Source organism: Melanotaenia boesemani, chromosome 1 (assembly GCF_017639745.1).
Source record: "Melanotaenia boesemani isolate fMelBoe1 chromosome 1, fMelBoe1.pri, whole genome shotgun sequence".
Taxonomy (NCBI): domain Eukaryota; kingdom Metazoa; phylum Chordata; class Actinopteri; order Atheriniformes; family Melanotaeniidae; genus Melanotaenia; species Melanotaenia boesemani.
In genome coordinates, this window is record NC_055682.1 from 19,284,645 (window position 1) to 19,303,418 (window position 18,774).

General features: G+C 36.9%; 1 protein-coding gene across 12 annotated transcripts in view; it reads left to right on the forward strand.

Moving 5' to 3' along the window:
- The window catches only part of plekha7b (pleckstrin homology domain containing, family A member 7b), a 79,303-nt gene that overhangs the window by 32,139 nt on the left and 28,390 nt on the right, over positions 1-18,774 (forward strand). For all 12 annotated transcript variants that reach the window (XM_041989613.1, XM_041989659.1, XM_041989630.1 and 9 more), the window contains 5 exons: positions 5,517-5,600; positions 11,783-11,894; positions 14,171-14,275; positions 14,674-14,746; positions 15,201-15,301. In XM_041989613.1, the coding sequence (XP_041845547.1) occupies positions 5,517-5,600; positions 11,783-11,894; positions 14,171-14,275; positions 14,674-14,746; positions 15,201-15,301 (475 nt within the window). The remainder of the gene's footprint in view (positions 1-5,516; positions 5,601-11,782; positions 11,895-14,170; positions 14,276-14,673; positions 14,747-15,200; positions 15,302-18,774) is intronic.

An 18,774-nucleotide genomic window follows, 5' to 3' on the forward strand; every position in this document is an offset into this window, starting at 1 on the left:
TACTTGTTTTACTGTAAAATAAAATAAAATAAAGAAAGAAAGAAAGAAAGTTGCTGCAGCACAGATAGAAAGAGCACCTTCTCATGACTTGCGTTTCTACATATTTCTGTGGAGAAACTCTAGCTGATATCTAAACCAGGTCGCCTTTCTGTTCTCAGGTTACTTGCTATTTGCAGTTGAGTAAGCCTGTTTTACATCAAACTGAGTTCAGTTTTTATATAATCCTTTATTTATTGCTGGAAGGGGGGTCTGTGAATAAGGTCAAACTGTGGTCACAAGCTTGGTGTTTTTACTTCCAGTCATTTTTCTCCTCAGCTAGGACTGGAGTGATGCAATGAGATATACTTATCGAAGCTATCTGCATGGAGAGATGCCAACCTTTGTCTTCTTTATCTGTCTTGAAGGAGAAATTCTGCTTGGCCTAATTGTTAGTGCTCTTGTACACTGTAACCTGCTAATGGTGTGGCCAAGTTCCTGTTTTGGCATTATAATTCCCTCAGCCTTGTGATTTGTTTCACTGAGAACTTGTTCAGAAAGAAACAGACTAACATATTTTAGCACGTACTTCTTCAGTGTTGCAACTTATATTAAATGATAACAGTATCTCAGTTATGCACAGTCACTAAACATGAAATTATATCACATTTAATTTTGGAAAATATATTGAACTTCTTTGACGACAAAGCTGTTTCTCTGCATTATCAAGAAAACCGTATGTTAAACCAGGACTGCATCTCTCCCAGAGGAACAGCTTCCTTGCAAGCTCTAATGGAAGCTAACTCTGCAAATAAATAGGCCTACTGTGCTGCAGTACTGGTACACTGACTGGGGATGCTGCAAATTCCATGACAAATAGTTCAGAAATAATGCGGCAATAACAAAAGCCTCAAAGAATTCAGATTCCTAATTAACGGGATGCTGGTCGAGTCCTGTATGCGCCCACTACAGCTCAGCAAATTATGAACTGTTACATTGAATGAAGTCTGTGTGCATAAGGTCACGTTTTTGTGAGTGAACAATATGAATGGATGTGTAGGGTGTTTATGGTTGTTGTCATGTTGTTTTGGGAGTGCAGGATTGCATCATTCCCTCTGAACATTTCTGAAATGTCAACTCATAAGTCTTTTCACCCTGCTCTGTGTAATTTCTCTGCCTCTGCTGCTGGGTGATGTAGCATGGAAATGTTTTCTGTTTGTGTCATGCTGAGCCTTTATAGGACTGAAACAGCTGTTCTCTACACTGATTGATACATGTAATCCTTTATTTACTCTTGGTACTCTTTAGATAGTGTAAACATGTTTCACTCAGCTATTTGTTTATCTGTGTGTATGATTTTGAATAAAAAGCATGTGTATTTATTATACTCTTTGTTGCATAGAAAAAATACACCAGAAAAGTTGTAGTTTCTTGATGGAATTCATGTGAGACACAGACATTTGTAGCTTATGCAAAAGAATAGAATATGTATGATTGAAGGGAAATCATAGAGCAATCGACATGACCAGACATGAAAGCATCATCATCATCATCAGCAGCAGCAGCAGCAGCAGTAGGAACATTTTATTGTTATTCACCGGAGTATTGAGCTTTTAACATGATATATATACAGTAACCCAGGGCTGGGCGATATTACCCTAATTGCATATCTCAATATTTATTACCTAAATCACAATATAAAATATATATTTAAATATAATTTTTTGTCACATAACCAAAGAGAAAGTTCTAATTTACAGCCTTGAGTGATAAATGCACTTTTATTAAGGATCAGCAGCACATGTTCATTAAAACAGACTGAAATTAAAGTAGCTGTATATTAAATTAACACTAGAACTACAAGGATTTTCAGTTTTTGCTGCAGTCCCCCCTCCCTCTTCCACACTTAATCATCTCATTTACTGACCGATTGTTTTTCAAATCAGGTACTCAGGCAAGTTTTCAGACCCAAAGAGCAGACGGGACTCAACACAGACTTTTGACTCTGCACCCCACAGAAATGAGTTGAAATCTGTCATTATGAATGTATCTTTGTGCTAAATCTTTCTTTTGTAAACATTTATTACTGGAATGGCCAAGATGGTCATTTTGACCATTTTAAAATTAGCGTATTCAATAACTTGAAGCCTTGCTGGTCCGTGACTATTCCTAAAACTACATTAATTTTCACTAAAACTAGTTTTAATATTTAGTATGGAAAAAACAGAGGAAATTTGATCATTTTAACCTATTTCTGCTACAGGTTGTTATTTTGATCATACATTATTTTGTGCTGTTCTATTTTTAGATATCAGTTGTTCTGGATCAGATGATGTGGAAGTATTCTGTAAAGGATATGGAGAGATGAATCCATGCTGTATTTTATTTATTTATTTGCCGTATGTGCTAAAATAAAGGACCTTGCAGGAATAAACATCATATCATCAAGAAGTGCACTGAAACCCAAACATCTCAAAGCAGTTTCTGCAGCAGCTGCAGAGGAGCATCCAGCGGAGTTTACTGTAGGAAAACAGCCGTAAATATTCTTGCCAGAACAGAGTGGTATCAACCGCATGCATGCTGCTGTCACGCGTAAAGAATGTGGAAAGGAAGCAAGAATATATATATACTGTCATGACAATCCGCACTTTTTACTATGAGGCTAAAACAACTATTTAGAAGTCTCAGCCAGCGCAGATCAGGTCTCTTCTTCTGCTGCAGCAGGCTTTGCCTCATGTGCTGCAGGTGTTTTTGTTTTTTTTTTTTCGTTTGTTTGTTTGTTTGTTTTTCCCCCCAGCTTTATGCTGCAGCCCACTTCTAGACTTCATAGAATAATGCAAGACGGTTTCTAACTCACTGGAATTTTTACTCTACTTTAACTCTTTTGCTTGACTTTACAGATCAGTGGAAGGTAATTCATCTGTCAGTTATATCAGCTGATCACTCTGCTCAATCAGCTGCTGTGTGAAATCTTTCTGCTTTCAGATCTGAAAACGCTGCTGTCTGATAGCATAGATTATATTTCATATCATAACAAATATAATTATCTTTGTGCACCTAGTTAAACCAACAACAGCGACCTGAGCTGGAATTTAGATCTGAAGGGGGATGCGCTTCTTCCAGTAAAGCGTAATAGCGCTGATTTGCATTGAGAACATGTAGTTGATGCTAATGAGCTGCGCGGGACTTATGAACATTCTTGTAGCTGTAAAACATTTATGCTCTTAAAAAAATACTTTTCAATGGCCACAACAAAAATACAGTTGTGCAAAATGCAAAAAGATAAGCTTTTAACTTAGAAAAGCTATCTTGATATTGTTATGGGCCCCAGGCTTGACAGCTTGTGGTCAGCATATGCAAAGAGGACTGTGCGAGTGCTTTGTGGTGGTTGGCTGTGGATCTTCACTTTGGAGTTCCCTTCCTTCGCCCGGATTTGACGATGGCTTTCCAGGTTCAGTATGGGCTGCCCAGTCATGATGCAGGACCATCTACAAATACGGAGGAATGCCTTCATTTGAGGCAGCTGTGTACAGGTGGTACACAGTTCGCCAGCTTTGGGAGCGACTCTTTGTGTGTGTTTTCGAGGTACCCTGTTTGGACTTTGGCTAAATTCGGTAGTGCTAATATCGGTTTGATTGTTTGTGGAAGACTGAATTCCTTACCTGAGTTTACCTGAATATCTGAAGTTACCTGAGTTGTTTGAGATTTTTTGTTTGTTTGTAATTGCCATTTTATTTTGCTGATATTTGGTTGTTTTGTTTTGTCCTCTACAGTTCTCCAAGATATTGTATTTTTCTTTATTTATTGTTAATAAATTGTGGGTTTTTCTTTTAGATCCCATCTCCGACTCCTGTGTTAATTCCCTTTTTACCCCTAGAGAAAAGGGGATATAAAGTCTCGATATATTTGAAAATCTCAAGATATTGCCCAGCCCCACAGTAACTGATGCACTAAACTGTCATGGATATTTCTTTCCAACATTAGGTTTTAAAACATGTTTACATTAAAAAAAAGTTTATTAAATTTCTTCTTTATCTTTAAAATATTAATAGAAGTAATCATGTTCTTGATATAGAAACTTGGGGATATGTATATATATGACCCTAAAATTGGTATTAGCTGACATACAGCTTGTTGACCACAATGTGCCTGTAAACATATAGTATAACATCAGCTAAGGACGACCGCTGGTAATTATCCAGTTTATCTTTTTTGTCTTACGTTGGTCCTTCCCTGAAACTTACTGGGTTTGTTTACGTATAACTTTGTTGGACACAAACAATTTTGCTGGACCATGTCAGCACTTTTAAAAGGTCATAATAATTTTTCAAAATGTTTTTTTGAATGAGTTTGCACTCATTGAAAATAGTGTGATAAACAGCTAAAATATTTAAAAACTTTTTAATTACTTTTCTTGTTATGAATATTTGATTGTTTCCTTGGTATAAAAAAAAAAATGATGAAAATAACTGTCATTGGCTATCAGGGAAATTACTATCTTTTACATCAGTACTGGCCCAGAATTTCCAAGTCAGTGCATTTCTTCTGAAAATGTTGCACTACATAGAGCTTGCAGTGTCTTTAGGGATGAGTTACAGTTTGAGGCGATGATGGAGAGCAATGCTGGATACCAGTGACAAGCAACTTATCCAGGATAGTCTTACTGAAGGCCTTTCTTCTGCTTGCTATTTTTGGTAAATAGGGAAATAAAATCTAGGGAAGGCTGACCACACTGAAGGACTAAAGCAAAGCCACATCACTGGTAAATGATAAGATTAGGCTCTTTTCAATACATCAGATTAAAGACCACGGGTAGTGACACCAAAGGGTAGCTTAGGGCCAAGTAATTATTGTATTTAACAACAATGCTTGTAATTTGGGAACATAATAGTTTTGAACCCCATGACCGCGAACAGAACAAAGTCGGTGTGAACAGATGAATGAATGAATGAATGAATGAATTTAATCAGTATTCCAGTGGTGATTTGTTTTATTCTTTTGTATAACTAATTTTAAATGACCGATTCTAATTTTGTCAACACAAAAAACTGAACTGAATATCTAAATGAAATCATTTTTTGTGTTCATAAAAAAATGACTTATGCCATTATTTTAAGAGGGTGACAATATTTTGGTTGTATGTAAATATAATCTAAATAAGGAGAAATACCCATGTTATAATATTTGAACACTTGCTACTGTTTCTTCTTCTGTTATGTGATGGTAACATGCTTTTATGCTCCAGTTAAAGCAATGAATAGCCCCATCTAGCTGAAATCAATAAAGCCCAGTGAGGTGGATAAGGGAGATTGCTGAGCCATACAGTTTGTATTAAAGAATACGAGCTGTGACTGGCTACAGGGCTTCCATTGATTCTTCAACACCATTGTAAATTTAGATAGTTCATGTTTTTTTTTCTTTTGGTTCAACCAGCAAACTGAAGTATAGAAACACCAATGTAGACAATGTTGATCAGGAAGCAGTATGGTTAAAGACATGATGCTTACTCAGCTTTTTTCCTTTCTGTCTCTGTACTGCAGCCACAACCTGAGGACCACTTCATTTCGGCATCCTGTGACTGGACAGATTTCACCCGAAAACACAGAATACACACTACAAGACAAGTAAGCTGGATTTAATACAGCATACCTAAATGTGTAGAAAAGCTATTTGTGTAATGTTAAATATATCACTATCCCTTTTTACTTTCCATGAAGCATATCCCAAGCTTTATGAGGAGTTTTTTTTTTCCAGACTAAGTTTGTAGCTAAAGAAATAGCAGATTTTTAATTAAGTGTTCATCAATATCATCAACTACAGCCCTTATCAGAGAACAAAGAGGGATAGGCAGTTTTTCTCTTAATCAAACGTAATTTATTTTCTACTGTCAAGCTATTTTTAACTGCAATAACCTGACACCAGATTGGGATCTTTAAAGCTCATTAGCTTTTTCCCTTCACATTATTATTATAGTGTCTGTGGTAATGATACAACTGGGCCCACATGTGCGTTTGGACATTTGCATATCACATATTGGCTCATTAATCTGACTCATCAGTCTTCCTGGTTATGCTCATGCTTACTTTAGTTATTGTAAAACTATTTTCATCCATCTGTTTTTTTTTTCTTTTTACCATAATTGAGATTACAAACCTGACTGTATACTCACAGATTGTTTAACCATTCTAAGGCCTTTCACCAATTAAGTATTTAGGCAAAAATTTTCCCTCTTTAGTTCTGGAAAAAAAAAACAAAAAAACAATCCACACAGTTTACAAAAAAAAAGCATTGCTTTTGTATGTGACTTTCATTAACCTGCTGAACAGTTCAATGTCGGTACATTATTGTAATGACTGATCTCACAGTGTTCTTGTCCTCAGTGTGTGGGTGAAGCAGCTCACTCAAAGATCAAATTCTCTTTCTATGGAAGGGTTAGTATCTTCAGTATCTTAATTCACCACCATACATACTGTCATGGTATATGAGCTGGATTTATTATCGTTTTATGTTGTATGTGAATCTCATCCTGGAAAGCCATTAAAGCTGCATGGCAGGTTTAGAGCACAATACAAGGCGGCAGGTGTCTGATCATATTTAAGCTGGCTGGTGTAATGTGATCATGCATAGCAATGATTCCACTATAGGCAGCAGCATAGAGAGAGACAAGCATGTGGTCTCTGCACTCTCACTGTTAAAGCTAGGTATTTAAGAGCAAAGAGAATGGATTAATGTGATTGCTGTTCATTCTCTACTGCCTTTCACTTATAAAACAACGTCCTTTATCCTCAGTTCAACTCTGTTGAGCCATGGATTTGTATCCCATCAAGTGGGTTTAAAGTTAGAGCTGCCTCACTTATATTTTTCAACAGCAACAAAATGACAGTTGTAATCTTTTAAAGCTCTTCGTTGTAAGAATAGTATCAGTTTCATGTCTATCGTACAACAAGATGATAAGGCTGGTAAAATAAAAAGCAGTTTTTAAGAAATCTGAGCCTAGACAGTCAAATCTTGTCTTAATACTTTTCAAATTCAAGAGGAGCATTGCAGCTGCGGCAAAGACACTGCAGCCTAAATCAGTAAACTGTTTTGAACAGTTCAAGAAACAAGTGAACAGCATACAGCACACACAGACTTGCTTCACTTCATTCCTGTGTTTGAATAAGCAAACTCTTCCAGATGGGCTTCAGAACACAGAAAATATGGTTCCTTCTTGGTATCTTAATTAAACATTTAAAATAATGTCTATAACCGAAGTTTAAGGATGAACATTTAGGGAAGAGTTTTGCTTTAATGCTTTTTCTTTCTAATTACACATACAATTTAATCGATGACTCTTAAAATATAAACAATTTCAAAATGTGACAATGTCATTTTTTGTGATCTTGCCCTGGGTTTTACCCAGTGTTGTTAAAGATACAAGTTAATTCCTTGTTAATCTGTGAAGTTATGATGCTTGTTCGAGTGATGTTTCATATGCACATCCAATCATCTGGATTTTTTTCTAACAAAAACTTGTCTACAAACCAACCAATAGTTGTGAAATATGAAATAATAAGGCTATCAATGCAACGCTGTTGCTGTTATGAAGGAAAGGAAAATCTAACACAAACACAGCAGATGGAGGTAAAACATGTAAATCTTAAATCAGCTTCAATTCAGCTTTATTTGTATAGCGCCAATTTACAACATCATTTCAGAGCACTTTACAAACAAATCAATTCCAGCTTTCCAATCAGTATTCATACAAGCCAATTCATAATAAATATAGCCTAGCTAAGGAAAACCAACAGATTGCACTGAATCTAGACTTCGATGCCACGGTATCTTACAATACCAATAATAGGAAAGTGCAATGAGACAAGTCTAAAGAGAAAACCTAGTTGAGCTGAATCTGCAATAGATACTCATCGTTAAATTAGAGAAGCAAAGTTATAGTATGTTGATGTTTAGTCTATGGTATAAGTTAAGTTTCAAAATCACATAGCATTCAAAGGTACAACCACCATCTTTGATTAGACGTTTTATATTGGGTTCATGTTATCTGTCAAGCTCTAGGTTCTCAGTGTTTAACACAGCCTTTTAGTTTCATGCTCACATCACAGAAGACATGAAATAACAGGGGTTTACAGGCAGAATAAACTCAGTGTGACAAATAGATTTATCCTTGTGTAACACTGGTGGAGTAATATGTTTTCTGAGTTTCTTCCCATTTTTGCATCTGTTTTTCTATCCTCCTGTTGTAGACGTGAGTGTGACGTTGTGGTTCATTGCATGGTCAACTTCCCCATGACTGAATTGTGTTGTAGTTCTGCTCAGTGTTGTGGTAATGTTATAGGATTAATTCTACACACATTGATATCTGAATAGGAAGTAGGATTGTTCAGACTAGGAAGAAACTCTGTATCCTCCCAGGAGGTCTGAATTGGATAGTGGACAGCTTTAGAGCCGGAAGGAGCTTCAGGAGGCCCTTCCCTACAGAGAAGTCGATCGGCATGTTCTTTACCGGCCTGAAGCTTTTGACTCTGTTATTGATTATTACACTGTGATCAATTAATTAACTGTTCACATCCACACCTACCATCTATAAGGGCTTAAAATGTCAAAGCTTTTATTTCCATCATAGTAAGAAAAGCGGGAAGACAGAGCCCAGTGAATTTCCCTCCTCTACACTGCAGATGTGAAATATGGCTCTGCTCATCCACTTGCCACAACAAATCTCTTGGGGAACTGTTCCAATGACAGTGGTGGTAAACAGAATGAAAGCTTCACATAAAACAGCAACGTCCCCTTGGTACGACAGACACATCCTGTAAAAATGCTGGCTGCAGTCCAAGTTGTGAGTGTACAGTGACTGTAGGTTAAAGGTTCTGTCTTTTTCCATTTATTTTGTCAGTGCTTTTTTCTTTTTTTGTTTTTTAGTCTATGATATTCATCCTCTTCTTATCTACTTTTCACTGAATTAAGTATAGTGCGGCATAAAAAAGTATGAAAAAAACAAACAAAAAACAAACAATAGCAATCGTTGCTGCTGTTGACCCCCTTATGGTATACAATAGGATATTTAGGTTGTGTTTCCAGGTCACATTGTTTCCTGATGTTCATTGTTTCTTTCAGTTCTGCCAAGGACTGTTTATAATATGATTTTTTCTGCCTTAGACTATTGTTGGATTATGTTATTTTGCAGAGAGAATATTAATTGAAGCTGGAGATGTTTGATCATCAGTCATGCTGCTTCAACTCTGTTGGAGTTTATTGAGGAGTTTATTGACTTTATTGAGGAGTTAAACAATGAAAGATGGTGTAACATGGGAGGTTAGTGTTAATTTAATTGACTGCTGTGGGTGGCAAACTATCCAAGATGCTGACTAGTGTCCCTTCCTAATCACATACTCATTTTTTAAATTCCTACACAGGTTCTTCCATTGCTACCGTATATAATTACTGTTAGAGATGCCCTTGACTTCACTGTAATAGTGGCCCACATGCTGTAGCTGCAGCACAACATTAGCTTTATATACAGTATAATTTTACAGGTCTGCAGAACGCCTAACTGGGAAATCTGTTATAAATACATTTGAAATGTCAGACTGGACTGAAACTATGATTACATTTTTGAGGTTATATTAAATCCAATTCATTTGTGATGTCTTAAGTTTTATCTCTGGTGCTCTTCCTTCAAATTTCATACAAGGCTCAAACCAAAAGATGCAACAGCCTAGAGAAAGATTTTTTGATAAAACCCTGCTTTCTAAGCCCGTGGGTTTGTAAGCAGTGATTACTCACATGCAAATCTTACCTACTCTCATGTACAGTGCAGATTAAAGCGCCTGCTGCTATATTTGTAGATTAGTTTGAGCATGAAGCTCAGTGGTTCTTGTTTTAGTCTTTTCATTGAAGCTTTTAGATCACATACATAGTATAACAGACAGGAAAAAAAAAAAAACTGAAAACACAACCAGGGGGTGGATCATCACCTTCTTAGTTTTTGTCTAATGATGCCAAAAAAAAGGCTTCCAAATTTCCTGAAAGCAGGCTTGTGCATTGCTTTTCCCAAGATGGATCTGCTCTATCCTGGCTATAGAAATCATCTCGTTCAGCCACCTTCTAAAAATAGGGGCGGAAGAAGACTTCAAGTTTAATAAAATAATTTTTTTAGCAGCACGCTAATGATGGAAGGGCAAAGTTATTGTTAATTCGGAACAGCCAAATAAGGCTCGAGAATAATCAGGTTGCAAGTTTGATTTGTAGTGTGTTGAGAACCACTTAAATGTCTCATGCCCAAAGTTTTGCAGAACTGGACAATGCCAAAATAGATGTGAAAGGGATCCTAAGCTCAGTGGTTTCTAAGTAACACTATTATATTTTGCCTCATTGTTTCATTGTTCTGTTCTTCAAGTTCAAACTTCTCATCAAATTTACCAAGTTTTTTTCTTCAGAGGGTCTGATGCAAGTGTTTGAAAAGACATGATGTAACATCATGTAAAGATGCTATTATTGGAGTCAGTATTTCAGAGTAATCTGTCGGGCTGGTGCTTTGTGTGGCCTAATGTGGATGCAGATGAATAGCAGTACAGTAGTAGGGGTTAGTTTTCCTATTTCTTTGTTTTTTTTTTAAAGTGGTATATATAAATGCTATATACTGACGAGGAATCAAGAGAATGTGGTAAGTTTTGCTTCGCTGCTTTACATTTTCTCTCTTTAGTTAGTTATCAGTCACAGCTGTACTGATCGCTGGATTCAAAAGAGAAAAAGAGTTGTTTTTTTTTTTTTGTTTTTTTTTGAGGAAATATATTGAATGACAGACTAAGGTTTAAATATAAAGAAGTTTGATGCCCATATGTATGAAAAATAATATCTTTTTGAGAAACACCAGACACCAATGTCAACTTACAATGACATTGGAGGCCATTGGAGGACAGTGAGCAACCAGACTGAGATGATTTGAGCCTTGTGACATGGTGCCTTCTCCTGCTGGAACAGTTTTCTGTACTGGTCTGACTACAGATCTCTTTGAATTTGCATAGTCACAGACTAAAATTAAATAAAATTGTATTAAACATTAAACAAGCACTACAGTTCTAACAAAAACTGCAGTATGCAGATAAAAGCCATATCAAACACATTAGTCTTTAAAAAATATCATTTGGATGGAACAGAGAAACAAAGTAAAGACATTATCAAACTTATTTAGTCTGGACAGATGTGAGCTGAATTAGTTTAAGAGCTTTCCATGTTAGCAAATTGCCCTTCAACGTGACTTTGGACCTCCTCTAGTTCGTAGTGTGGCAATCAGAATTACATATTGATATTTATCTTTTATTTAGGATTCTTATCATCAAATTTGAAGTTGCAGTCTGCAGCAGATGAACTATAAATATTAGGTCTGACTGAAGTCCAAGGACATAAAATCTTTTTAATAACACCGTCTGTAATAGAAAGAATTGACACCAATGTGGCAATGAAACTGAATGGCCTTTATACTACATCTCTCTCACGGATCCTTAGAAATACTCTTGAAAAGTGAAAGGTAATGTTGATTCTTTGTCATTTGTCTCAACACTATGTGTGTTTATGGGTCCCGCAGTAAGTGTTGGACCACTGAAGTGTTGTTTCCAGTGTTAACACATCCACCGCAAAGCCATTGGCTGTGACAGGTCTCGTGTTTCTCTCAGGAAATAGTCATATCCTTTATATGTGAAAGCTCAGCACAGGGCTGCGCTCTGTTTCATGGCTCGTCAATTCAGGAATTAAGAAGGAATATAATTGTCTGTGTTACTGATCTTTTATGTTGTTCTCTTAAATTCAGGATAGAGTCCCGTATGTCCAAGTCAGCGGCCAGTCAGAGATCTCCCAGCATGGTCACAGAGTCATCCAAGGCTGTGACCTCAGCAGCAGTGGATGTTACCTCAGGGTCAAAGGTAAGCATGCCGTTCCTGAGAATTCGGCTTTTTGAGCAAAAGGCTTTACTTTTGTATGTTCTTTAATTTATTACTGAACTGAAAAAAATCTTAAGATAGATGCTTAAATCATCTTATTATCTTATAAAGAATAAAATGTCTTTCTTTAGAAAAAGACAAAAACATTTTTTTGTGTGTAGATAGTCATCACTAATCAGATATTTTTATTTAGTAAATTGCTTAAAGTGCTCTCTCGGTGTGGATTATTGCTCATGTTGATGAATTGAACTCATTAATCGGCTACTTTTTATTTTTTATTTATTATACTTTATTAATTGCAGCTGGGAAATTCTTTCTCTGCATTTTAACCCATCCTAGTTAAACCAGGAGCAGTGAGCTGCCAGACCAGATTCCAGTGCCTGGGGAACAGTTGGGGGTTAAGGGCCTTGCTCAGGGCCCACAGTGGTTCACCTCAGTTGCTAGCCCAGGGTCTTGAACCCAGGTCTTCCAGACCCAAGCCCACCTCTGTAACCACTAGTATATAATTATTTATTCTTACTCAGATTTCCACAATGATCAAAGATATTTTTCATTACAACCATGTTTATTTCAGAAAAGTGGAGATGCCAAAGATGCCATTGAATAGAGTCCAATATATTCTATTCTATTCTACAGTCATTTAGCAGATGCTTTTATCCAAAGCGACTTACATTTGAGAGTAAGAACAACACAAGCATGAATTCAAACAAGATGGGACGTCATAATTAAGTGATAGTCAGATACATACATACATAGTTGTAACTCAAAGGTTGATACTCGACTATATCAGCTGTAAAGACAGACTTAAAGGGACATTGTGCAACTGGCCAAACTCGATGTCTGCATGTATATATGTGTTATCATTGGTATATTATGACCGCCGCTAATGATTTGACACATAAGATTTGTTCATACATATGACGGGTAAGTCGATAGGGCAGCACCATGACGTTCTGCCATCTTGAAATTACAGCCACCTACAAGGGACAATTAGCACCAACGCGACCCAGCGCATAGTGACTGAGACACGGGAGGAGAAGAAAAACTAGAAAGGCTCACTACCCAGCCAAGTTGGAAAATCTGTTCAATTGTTATTCTCAAAAATGCAGGTCCATGCATATGCAGTAGCAGCATGGGAGCCACTTTACCATCAGCAAAAAAGCAAAATATGGCACTTAAAAGGCAGCTTGACCAGACGATACAAAAAAGGAGAATCAAGATTGTGCTAGCCTTTCCCAGGTGGAAGGAACTCAAGGAGAAAGATTTTAAAAGGAAAGCTGAAGTTGACAGCTTTCACCTCGACAAGGAAGTCAACAGTACTGTCTAAATTAGCCTAAAGCTAACTTTTTTCGTTCAGTTGTGTTAGACAGTGTTGCTCGTTACCATGGGCAGCATAACAGTAGAGTCCTGCTAAAATACACCAGCCTTGTTGGTACAGAAGTGAATGTTTACATGGTTTCAGTCGCTTTTGTAGTTGGACTAAAATCCTATAAGCTGGCTTTTACTGTGACAAAAAGCCGATGCTGTGTCGAGGCCAGTTTCCGCATCAAGATCTGATGAAAAGTCTGATTCATCTGATACAATAATACTTGCATTCTTTACCACCTTAAAAGGTTTGGCTAGATTTTTCTTTCTTTTATTCCCAAATTTCCCTGAGGACTCTCCAAAGGGATTAATAAAGTATTTTTATTCTATTCTATTCTATTCATTTATTAAGTTAAGATTCCTGTGTAAGTTTGTGGGGACCTCTGTTTATGTTTATGTTTGTGTTTTTTATTTTATGTATGGATGTTTGTATGTATTTATTTAATTTTGATTAATTGCATAGTCAGTTAGATTATACTCAGTATAATGACTGGCTTTTTTATATTTCTGCACATTTGACATTTTTGTCTTTTAGTCTGGCAGCTCCACATAGTTGTGTAGAAAATCACCTGAAAAAAGACTGACCTTGTCTAAAAATGAACTTGATTATACATAGATGCATGGGTTAGCCAACTGGTATTTCCTCTTTGTGATGTGAGTGTTAAAAGAAGGAACTTCCAGGAAAGAAGGCTACTTTACTATTTTTGAAATACTGCTTCTCTCCAAGTAACAAGTTTGCACTTGCATTCTTTACGCCATGCAGCACAGTGCCGTTGTGAACATAACATTGCATCTTCCATTTGTTACTGTAATCTCATAAAAGCTAAGTAGATTGGCTTATAGTCCTTCAGAAAAGCCAACACAAAGTTTATGTTTTTCTTTACTTCCTGCAGGGCTCCAGAGGAACAGGGAAAGTACATAGTTTTGGCAAGAGGGATCATTCTATTAAAAGAAACCTCAACATCCCAGTGGTGGTGAGAGGCTGGCTCTACAAGCAGGTGAGCTTAGGTTCCTCTGTTCTTATATGAAAGTGGCCACATAATCACAAATTATCTCAATATTGATGATGTTCTACAAACCATAAGGTTTTTAAATTGAAGACTTACTTTGTCTGTTTAAGACCTTTTTCATTGCATAATCTTCAGACGTATACAATTTTTAAAAAGAGACAGATACAAAACAGCAAAATGTGCAGGCTGCAGCTTTGCGCTACAAGAAGTGAAAAAAAAAAATCAATTATTGTTCTAATGATATGCACATAGACTTCTCCCCCTCACTGGAGCTAACAAGCACACTATTCCCAAACTACACTTTTTAATTAAAATGTGAATTAATATGTGCCCCCGCATGGATGCGCTCTAAATATATTGTGTGTTGTTTCCCCCCTCACCTCCAGGACAGCTCTGGAATGCGACTGTGGAAACGGAAGTGGTTTGTTTTGTCAGACTACTGCTTGTTTTACTACAAAGGTGAGTCTATGAAAAGTGCACTGGGTCAGAGTTAAGCAGACAGTTGTGAAATCAGTGATCCCCTCTGCTGTCATTATGATTAATGCCGGTCTGTAAGTAGATGTGTGACATCTCATACACTCCCAGGCCTTCACTTCCTCGAACTTCTCCTACCCTATTAACTTGAGTTCTTTATTATGGGATTTAATCTCTGCTTGTGTTGCCATAGCACCTACCTCTTCTCCTCCATTAATCATTCTGAATAATAGATAAGCCACATGCCACTTCAGGCCACATGCTGCTACAAGGCCTCGTAGAGACAAAAGTCACGCATGAATTATGCCTCGCTCATTTTCTTGCTGTTCGTAAATCTGTGATCACTCATAAACATCGTCAAAGATCTCAGCAGAATTAGATGTTGTTTTGAATGCTTCTAAGAATATTCTGTATATGTGTGTGTGTTCTTGTTTCACAGACAGTCGAGAAGAAACAGTGCTTGGTAGCATTCCTCTGCCCAGTTATGTCATTGCACCAGTTGAGCCTGATGACCACATAAATCGAAAATATGCTTTCAAGGTAACATTGAGGTGGCTTTGAGTCAGATCTATTCATGGACATTATCATGTTTATGTGCAGTTTTCAAAATCCAGTCATTCTTTGTTTCTTTAGGTCCGCTGTTATGTTCTTTTTTATGTTTGAATTGAAATGTGTATAGATTGTTTTATTTATTCTAGATTTACAGATTCTTGACAATATGAAACACTAATATTATGATCAACTTACATCATTTTCATGAATTAGTTTAAGCAAAATTTTTAAAAATCTCTTGTAAAAATGTGGTGAAAATTATTGGGATTTCTTTAACACTGAAATTGTTCATCCACGGTGTACTTTAGACACTTCTTATGTTCACATTTTAGCATGAGATTTCATTCTGAAGTCCACTTTTGCAGAATCTAATATTCCAATCCTCTTGACCTTTTTATGCAAAATTGACCTTTTCCTGCTAAATGAATGGCATACATCTTATTGGACTGCTCAAGCAGATCTAAAGGAGAGGATCTAATCAAATTAGCACTGCAGACTAATGCACAGGCCGCATTATTCAGCTATTTTAGACAGGTAGTAGATCAAAAATATTTAACATGTTTAAGTTTGGAAGGCTACGGCAGTGTAGCCTGCAGTATGATATGCACTTTCAATGAAATTTGAATGGCAGTATACCTTATGTTACAGCTGGCCAGCATTAGTGTATTTTTTTTTTTTTTTTTTTTTGTGAAATCTACCAGAGGAGGGCAAAGAGATTTATGTGCCTCCTTAGTGGAAACACAGAGGGTGCTGCAAAGAACAGTAGTGTCTGAATGTTTGCTGCTTCAGGGCATTCTGTTGCAATCCTTTCAGCTCCTTTGTACTTTTTCCCCTTTGGATCCCGTGTGTAAATGTGTCAGTGTGAGTGTGTGCTCATGGCAGTCTGAATATGAATTTGTGTGCTTGTGTGGTACATATCTCCTGCGATTTAAAGATCAAATTGCATACCATGAAACCTGTATGATAATTGTGCTGCTTGGAATATTAATCGTAGATTGAGCCTGTTCATTGTCCTCTCCCCCCCCCACCCTGCTTCTCTGGGTGTATATGTAAAGTAAGGTGAGATAATGAGCCTGGGTTCTACTGTACCACCCTGCATTTAAAGGTTTCCCCAACCTTCCTGATCTCTCTCTGAACCATCCTTTCAATTATGTGGCTGTGAGGTTCCTTAGAAAATTTCAGTTACTCTTAAGAAAGCACAGCGGCAGCTGGGATGTTCCGGGAAGTTATAGCTCATGACATTTCCTGTGAATTACAGACAAAACTGAGCTGAAATAACAAACTGGAGGCAGTGACAGTAAATAATCAATCTGAAGTTTGAAGTTGAAATTGGGTGTAGAAAATTTAAATCAGTTGTAACTGATATAGTTGTGTTTGCATTTCACAATGATGTGTTCTAACTGCAGACAGCTAAAATGTGGTCACTGTTACTCATTGTTGCTGCCAAAAAGACACAGCTGGAGCCATTTCTGTTCTCTCTGTTTGAGTCAGCACTGATCAGCTGTAACTTCCTGTTGTTTTTTGTTCTCTTATTTTTTGCTCATCTCACTGTGTTTCTCTCATTCCCTGTTGGTCAATTGCCTTCCATTGCGACCCGGTGTGTTTGCACGGGCGGAGTGAGTACTGTTCTCTGCGGGCGACCGTCCTGAGTCACACAGGCTTCCTGTCTTGCATGAATAGGTATTTGATTTAACTTTAGCCTCATCGGTAGACCACCATCCTCACCTCATTTAGGTTTCAACCTTGCTAGTAGTTGCTAAGTGCACATTTCCTAATGTGCATTTAAGCCTTACCATGAAAAGGCATGGCCAAAACCAGTTACTTAAGGACAATGCCAGAGCACATATGATTGCCAATAGTTTCAATACATGAATTACCTGTGAATAATAGGGGCGGGGGGGTTACAGTGCTTTGTTTGCACAGTGCTGAATGTTTGTATTTGGACAGTAATATATTTGTCTATTATTATTGCACAGCATCTGAGCAAATTATGCACAGAAAATTGTATATATAGTGCAGAACTCACAACTCTCTTCCAAGTCTTCCAATTTTTAACATGAGAGGTCCAGGGTATGTTTACAGTACTGTGTGTACAATACTGTTGTGCAAGAGTCAGCACTTCATTTCGAATTCAATCTGGTGGACTTCACAAACTGTGAAAAGGAAGACACCTGATATTTAAAAAAATCACAAATTAAAAACAAATTACTTGAGTTTTTATGAATCGGTTGAGCTTGTGATGCTCATTTGACTGTTCAGTTTCAGCTCTGACAGTATTATGCTCAGTGGCTCTGGTATTTGTCTTGTCAAGCTTCTTATCACTTATTGCTGCTCATCATCATGGGGTTGTGTGTGTGTTTGTGTGGATGGGGGAGGGTACCAGGGTCTCATCTACATTTTCCAAACCCCTCTCGAATCTCATTGCATTTCATTGGATATATGTTGCCATCAACTTGGCCTTATGCTGTACCTACATTATTCTATCTTTGTTAAAATACTTTGTATGATAAATGCCTAACTTTTAACTTAGTTTGAAATAAGCCTTATTGTGCTTTTGACATGTTAAATCTATTGTATAAGATTAGCAGGCTATTGATAGTTTGTAGAGTTGATAGAGTGTGATGTTTAAACTATTTTGAGTTTACTGAAGTATTGATGAGAGAGAAGTTTGCAGTAGCAACAGTGACATGCTGTGAGAAGTTTATAAAGACACCAAGTCAAAAAGTAAAAACTCATTTCATTAATGGTACTTCATTATTGGTGGCGCTCCGGTTTTCTATGCATATGATGAATCAGGTTTGTGTTTATAATGACATAAAATACTAATACATGAAATGCAGCAATGAACCCAGTAAAGATATTTTTCTTTCTACAGCAATGCATTTCAAGCTATGATTAGTGTGAAACGACTTAAAGAAAAATATTGACTTTGGAGATACATAAACTAAAAACTAATCTGATTAGTGAAATTCTGTGAAGACCAAGAAAAGTACATTTTGATTGAAAACAGTGCAGTTGCTGTGAAACTGTGCAAAAAGCTGCTGAATGTCCCTTTATGGTGGCAACTGGGTGGGGTTTAGAGAAATGGTAGCTGTACCATGTACTCAAGCAATTAGTACAGATTTATTGCGCTTCAAACTTTACAAAAGGTAAGCTAATATTTAGGATGTTTGGTTATGTTTGTACCCCGAAAGTGATGAAAGGTGTCCATTATTGTTTTTTCTTTTCTTTTGTGTGGTTGTTTGCTCTAACATCTATTTGCTAAAGGGACTGCAACTGCTTTATTGAAAATCAAAGCTAATACATAACCTGCTTTTTTTATTCCCAGAAAAGCCATTTTTATGATGTTTCTGCTGCAGCACTGTTCTCCCTCCCTTTTCCTTTTTTCAGTAAAAAGTTGCTGTAAACTTCACTGAGATGACAGCTGTCAGAGAGGAAGAAAGTTTTTTCACTCATCACCC